Source organism: Lotus japonicus, chromosome 2, assembly GCF_012489685.1.
Source record: "Lotus japonicus ecotype B-129 chromosome 2, LjGifu_v1.2".
NCBI classification, from domain to species: domain Eukaryota; kingdom Viridiplantae; phylum Streptophyta; class Magnoliopsida; order Fabales; family Fabaceae; genus Lotus; species Lotus japonicus.
Genome location: NC_080042.1, coordinates 65,828,402 through 65,835,694, shown reverse-complemented (window position 1 = coordinate 65,835,694; position 7,293 = coordinate 65,828,402). Strand labels below are relative to the sequence as shown.

Here is a 7,293-nt window from a genome sequence, read left to right as displayed (position 1 = left end):
CCTTTTCCATCATTGACTTATTAGTTAACAATAATGTTTTGTTGAGACTCCACCGTAAATAAAGAAGAAGTAGAAAGAAGAAAAAGATAGAAAGAAAAAAAAAAGTGAGAGATGTGGTTGATGATTTGATTAAAAGAGGTAGATAAAAGGGAAAGTAAAAATGAAGTGGAGATATAAATGAATCATAACTCATTGGTTAAAATCCTAGTAGATAATTTACACTAACTAACAACACAAATACTATAGCTTAAATAAATGGACCACTCATATTATTAAGTGATCAGCTTACTAACACATCTTGGTCTCCATCATGAACTATCCCATTTTATCAAATCAGAAACTACAATTGATTACAACGTACAAAAACTAATAATTAATTCTAATAATATCTCACTTAGGCAAATCAATTGCATAATTTTTATTTTAGTAAAAAACATTTTCAAAATGATTCTCAAACTAATGACTAATGTTATTCAATATGCGATATCGAAGTACAACTTTGTCCTACGAAAGTAAAGTAATATTTAATCATGATGATCATCATACTCTTTATTGAAACTGGAACTTTCATGGTTACAAATGTTACTGACTCCGTTGATCAGTCGTTAGTGTTGAATATAGCAACAAAAAATCCCTCACCCCAACCAAAAACAGCACCACCACCACCACCAAAACACCATGTGACCTCCATTGAATTTGCAATCACTAAGCCGCAACCGTGTTCTTAGACTAAGGCCACAATCAATAATTTTGTCGTCGTCCTAACCCCAGACACCATCATCACCAACACTCAATCTAGAACAATATGAATCATTCCAGTCAAATAAGAAAGAACTAAATTTAATCAATTAACATTTTCCTTACCCCCAACTAACTAAATTATGAAAGCATTTTTTTCATGCAAACCTAGTTAACCAAGAAACTCAAAATCACAACACCAATAAAAAGATGGAACTTGGGAGATGGTGAAATGTATAGGGGAAGATGGAAGCCTGAAATGTTAGAAGACAATTAGGGGAGCAAAGTCAAGGTTGAAATGGTGAGCAGAGAGCCTCACCACGTAGTGAGCCATACTCTTTCCTCCCAATCGCCACCGTGACACTGCACCGTAAGCTCTATTGCATGCCTCTTCTTCTTCTTTTCGGAGCCACTCCTTCCTTCTCCCTCCATCTTCTCTTTCAGCCCCTTTCTCACTGCTCCCCCATCCCTATCTCTCTCAAATCGTTCTTTCTCTCTTTGTGCAACTGGTACTTGTTTTTGGGGAAATAGTAGCGATGGAGGGTGGTGGCTGGAGGCGACGACAATCGCCGGGTAAGCTTGGGTACAAAAGTGAAGAAGAGGGTAAAATGGTCAAAGGGAAAATATCATTAATGACATAATTGGTATTTTAAATTAAGTTAAGGGTAAAATTATAATTTTTAATGGGTACAAAATGTCTTTCACATGTGAAAGACCTACATGTTATTTCATCATAGTCTCCACCTTAATATTAACATGTTTAGCCGTCATATAACTTATATTCATTTTGCATGATACTTCTTCCGTTTTAAAATATTTATTTAGAAAGAAAAGAAACACATATTAGGAAATATAATTAATGTTGTTTTTTTTCAGTGGGTTTAACATCCACTAAGGAAAGCAATTACACAACTCTGTCTTTGCTTTCTTTAAGCGCGCTCCGAAGGAGGGTTCAACCACTAGACTAAACTACTTCAGTGAGTAGCTTTATGCTCTTGAATATTACTCTCACTGGGCAATAGAAGGAATTCCGTCTTCTTGTGAGTTCCCCCCTTATAATCCCCCGTGAAATCAGAGCTGGAGGGCAGCCCTCGCTCATCAGTCTAACATGAGCAACTACCTTTTGAAATATATATTATTTGTTTTCTTAGTTTTTCCTTTAAAGTGTATTTTTATCTTTCATCATTTGATATTCTCATAGGAGCCATATTTGAAAAAACACCAATTAATACTCTATTGGAATTAAGTATGAAACAAATTATTTCTCAACAATTATTTTGAAACAAGAAAAAATATGTAATTCGTAGCATTAAATTTCCTTTTTTTTTTGTTTGTTTGCTCATTTTCCTAGTAACTCGTTGAATTGGAAAATCTCTAAACAAGTCCTCGATTCAAATTTGGAAAAAATGAAATCAAAGCATTGAATTTTTTGTTCCCATCAGAAAACAAGGTTGTCTTTCTTTGAACGTTTCTAAATCATCCTTTAGGCCTATCAACTGCTTTTATACACAAATCACAATCATAAATGGTGTATAAAAGTTATATGTATTCTTTAATGGTATAGTAGTAATTAATAATACGGTTAAATATGTCTTTTTCGCCAAAAACTAACAAATTATTAAATTTTGTCCTTTAAAATGGTAAATTATTCATTTTTGTCCCTTCATCCATTTTTTAACAGTTTGTGGTGGTTAAATAACCACTAACACATTTTTCGACGGTTTGAAAACTGCCACTAATGCCACAAAAAGTGTTGACGATTCAAACCGTCACAAAAATCTTATCTTTTTCTATGAAAAAATTGATGAGAAACTAAAACCAATAATATAGTAATATACTATTTTAGGGGACAAAAATATATTTATACCTTAATAATATATACAGTCTTGACTTCAAATCTAATGAATCAAGCCCATTCAAAGTCCATGGTGAATTATGACCATAAAGAAATACCCAAAAATCTTATCTTTTTCTATCAAGTAATCATACATGTTGTTTTTTAAACAAGGTTGATTCACATACTATTTTATAGAGTTCCTCACTTCCTCAAAGTAAAAAGCTTAAATTAACGTATTTTATGGCTGTTTAAAATCATCACAAACGTCTGTCGTCCGTGTCTAGCGTGGGCCACAAATAATTTTTGTTTTTAGACCATGCCTAAGTCAAGAGTCAAGATCATAAATACATATAAACCAAAAACTTCATCTTCTTTTAAGCAAGCAATCATGTTACCTGCAATACTCCTCTTAACATTCATCTTTATCCTATCAGCCACTCTATTTCATTCAAAACAACACCAAAACAATGGAAAAAATCCACCAGGTCCCAAGCCTCTTCCAATCATTGGCAGCCTCCACATGTTAGGAAAACTCCCGCATCGCTCCCTCCAAGCCCTTGCCAAAAAACACGGACCTATCATGTCCTTAAAGCTCGGACAGGTCCCAGCCATCGTGGCTTCTTCCCCTGAAGCTGTAGAGCTATTTCTCAAGACACACGACGCCGTTTTCGCTAGCCGGCCCAAAATCCAAGCTTCTGAGTTCATGTTCTATGGTGGAAAGGGATTGGGGTTGGCTCAGTATGGTCCTTACTGGCGTAACATGAGAAAACTGTGCACCTTGCAGCTTCTGAGTCCTTCAAAAGTCGAGATGTTTGCACCTTTGAGGAGTGAGGAATTGGGGAAGCTGTTGAGGACACTTGAGAAAGTTGCAGATTCAAGTGAAGTTGTGGATCTCAGTGAGTTGGTTGGGGAGGTTATAGCGAATATTACTTATAAGATGGTACTGGGATGCCATAAGGACAGTGGTGTTGATTTGAAGGGGCTTATTGGTGAGGCAATGAATTTGGCTGGGACTTTTAATTTGGCTGATTTTATACCTTGGCTAAGCATGTTTGATTTTCAGGTATGAATGATTATGAACCTCAGTTCTTGCTGTTCTTGGCATCTTTCCTACCAAGTTTTTTAGTATGATCATATAATCTTGCCCCATTTTGCTTATGATATTTTCATTATTAATTGATTTTGTGAAAAAAAAATTGAAAAGTTGTGAAATTTTAATTTGTTTACAAAAATTATAAAGAAAGTTTAATAAGTTTAAAGAGTAATGCTACATGAACCCCGAAAGATTCGACACCCAACTGACACTTATATTTCCAACAATTTTTTTATTATATAAACATTAAATTTGGTGGTCAAAAACCGCTACAAGTTTTGTATATATTTTTTTATGTGAAATTTCTATCGGTTTCAAAATAACATAATCACGTTTTAACCACTTTTCAACGGTAAAAACAGTCACAAAATTTAGGTGTTGCCACAACTTTCAACACTCTACAGGTACAGGGTTCACAGGTCCTTTTTTCGAAAATAAAAAGCAATAAATTAATTTGCAAACATAATAAATTACTGATAAATACTAGCAACATTCATTTTTACGTTCTTTTTCCAACATTTTTTCATTGATTGATTGAAATTCATGTGAGATTCACTAAAAATATGGATCTCACTTAAATGAGACTCACATAAATATAAACGAATAAATAATAAGTAGTTGTTAAAGTGAGTGTTAATAGCATTTTTTCTAAATTCTATTTCTATGAGTAACATATTTTTGTATAGTTGATTTTTTCAAATTCAACCAATAAAGTCAATTAAATGGGAGAGAAGGTCGGCCACATCATCAATAGTGACAACTCAAGAAATTGTATAAGTAAAATTAGCTGAAAGTGAAAGTATTCTTTTAAAACCTGCAATAATGCTTAGATCCAAATAATGTTGATATTATATATGTTGTTGAATCATTCTCATTAGGGACTAGCAAGTCGAATGAAGAAAACAAGCAAGGCATTTGACCAAGTGGTAGACCAGATCATCAATGATCATGAGCATCCTTTAGAAAAGAAAGACCCTCAAGATAAGGACTTTGTGGACATATTACTATCACTAATGGACCCTCGGAACGAAGAACAGAATCAACTCATCGATAATACTAACATCAAATCCATCATATTGGACATGATTGGCGGGGCACTAGACTCAGCTTCAGCAACAATTGAATGGGCAATGTCAGAACTCTTAAGGAATCCAAGGGTGATGAAGAAACTTCAAGATGAGCTAGAAAATGTGGTGGGGATAAATAGACATGTGGATGAATCTGACTTAGAAAATTTGCGTTATTTGTACATGGTGGTGAAGGAGATCCTAAGATTATACCCTGCAGGACCTTTGCTAGGTCCTCGTGAGTGCCTAAAAGATGTTACCATTGATGGCTATTACATAAAGAAGAAGACACGGATCATCATTAATGCTTGGGCCATTGGGAGAGATCCTAAGGTTTGGTCGAATAATGCCGACATATTTTATCCAGAGAGATTTCTGAATTGCAATGTTGATCTTCGGGGACATGATTTTCAACTTATACCATTTAGTTCAGGTCGTAGAGGGTGCCCTGGGATTAATATGGGCCTTGTTATGGTTAGGCTAGTTGTGGCTCAATTGGTGCATTGCTTCAATTGGGAGCTTCCATTGGGGATTTCTCCTAATGATTTGGACATGACTGAGAGATTTGGACTTGCTATGCCAAGAAGTAACCATTTGCTAGCTATGCCAACTTGCCGCCTTGTTAAGCCATTAGTATTAGACTAATGGTGAGGGGTTTGGGTAGTTTATATGAGATTATAGGTCTAAATCTCCACTATTCTACATAAAAAAAATGGTGGCTAGTTATTAATGTTAAGTTTAAACGCATCACAACGTTTTTAAAATCTTATTTTGATCATAACAATTTTATAATAGAAGGTTCTTTGAAAATTTATTCACTGATAACATTCTTAATTACAGGAGAAACTTGGCTCTATATCACACGCCTCAACGTTCTGTCACTTATTAAGAAGAAAGTTTTTTCTAAGGGAAAAGAAGGAACCTTGCAACTATTGTACCCTAGTTGAAAATTCTGATCGTTCAATGACACATCATCAGTCAGATATTTCAAGCAATATTTTGAGCGCCAAAGACTCAGTTTGATTTCAACCAGGTGTCTCACATTCAAATCTTATGACAATCACTTGAATTTCATTCAAACTAAATCAGATGAAGACAAACCTTGCTTTAGCAAAAGGCACGCTGACCAAAGAGGAAAAGTACAAGCCGTCAACATCAAATTGTCAAATTGTCTCTTATCTGAAAAGTAGCTCAAAGTCTATCACCACCTACTAGCTGACAAATATCACCTTTCAAGCTAAATGATAGACTTGCTTCAGAAGTAACATTTAATGAAGCTACCAACCAAGCCAATTGAATCAACGGTCCGATATCAAAACTCAACGGCTATCTCAACGGTTGGATTGTGTCTCACAACGGCTACAACACTAGCAAGCAAGTATTTAAGAGATCCTTGAAGATCTGAAGAAAAGAAGAATCAACTCTGAGAATCCAAGCATTCATATTCAAACTTCTCAACAGCATTCAAAGCTTGAGCAGATATTCCGAAGTGTCAAACACAAGTCATAAATTCTGCCCAGTGGAAGAGAAAACCTCGTACCTTAAAAGAGTCACATCTTTTATTCTCTTCACACTATTGTAGTAACTCTGAAGTGAATTCAACAGTCAAATTTGAACCCAAACACTTAGAGTTCCAGTGCCATAAAGTCTCTACCCTCACTCTTGAAAGAAGAGAACCATTGTAGAGTATCATAAATCTTTGTAAGATTTAGGAGAAGTCCTGTACAATACTTATAGGAGGAGTCCTGCAGAATACTTGGAGAAGTCCTTGATACTTGCTAGTGAAAATCTTGGTGGTGGCCAAGTACTGGACGTAGCCCAATCGTTTATGGTGAACCAGTATAAATCTCTGTGTGCTGATCGTTTTGTTCTGTTTACTATTTTACTTCCGCTGCACTAAACAGTTTGTGAAAAGTCACTCTTAAATGTTTTACCTAAGAACTAATATTCTTTTCATAAAACAAAGTTTTAAAAAGTAATTTTCAAGAACACAATTCAAACCCCCCTTTCTTGTGTTACTTTATTGCATCTCAATTAATGTTAAAGGTAAAGCCTATTTGAATACAAACAATTAATGTAAAGCACACTTGTGTTTTTTGCATGCAATAAATGCATTAAATCATAAAAGCTCACATACTTTTATATTAAATACATTAAAAAATAAATAATTTAATAAATTAAAAACCAAAAATAAAATTTATTATAAAAAACTATTCAACTACTTATATTAAATTACAACATTCATAGACTTAAAATTGACTTGAGCTTTGCATTTAACAAATTTAAAAAATCAAAATTAAAAACAAAATAATATTTATTAATAATTAATTTAGATAAAATACTTTTAAAATAAAAAAATTTATATATATATATATATATCTATATACATATGTAAAGCAGACTTGAAAAAATAACATTAAACACATAAAAAATAGTAAATTTATTTTGAATTAAAAACATTAAATAAAAAAATTGAAAACTAAAATAAAAACTACATGAACTTTATAATTCATTATATTAATTATTAATTGTTAAACTTTTCAATTTCTCATATTTAA

The 7,293-nt window shown here is 33.5% G+C and overlaps 1 protein-coding gene across 1 annotated transcript; it reads left to right on the top strand.

The window, feature by feature from the left end:
- The first annotated feature begins 2,876 nt into the window (after positions 1-2,876).
- On the top strand, positions 2,877-5,545 carry LOC130738918 (cytochrome P450 CYP736A12-like). Its single transcript, XM_057591100.1, has 2 exons — positions 2,877-3,638; positions 4,547-5,545. The coding sequence occupies exons 1-2, from the start codon at positions 2,892-2,894 to the stop codon at positions 5,378-5,380; spliced, it is 1,581 nt and encodes a 526-aa protein (XP_057447083.1). The 5' UTR covers positions 2,877-2,891; the 3' UTR covers positions 5,381-5,545.
- The last annotated feature ends 1,748 nt before the right edge of the window (positions 5,546-7,293 follow it).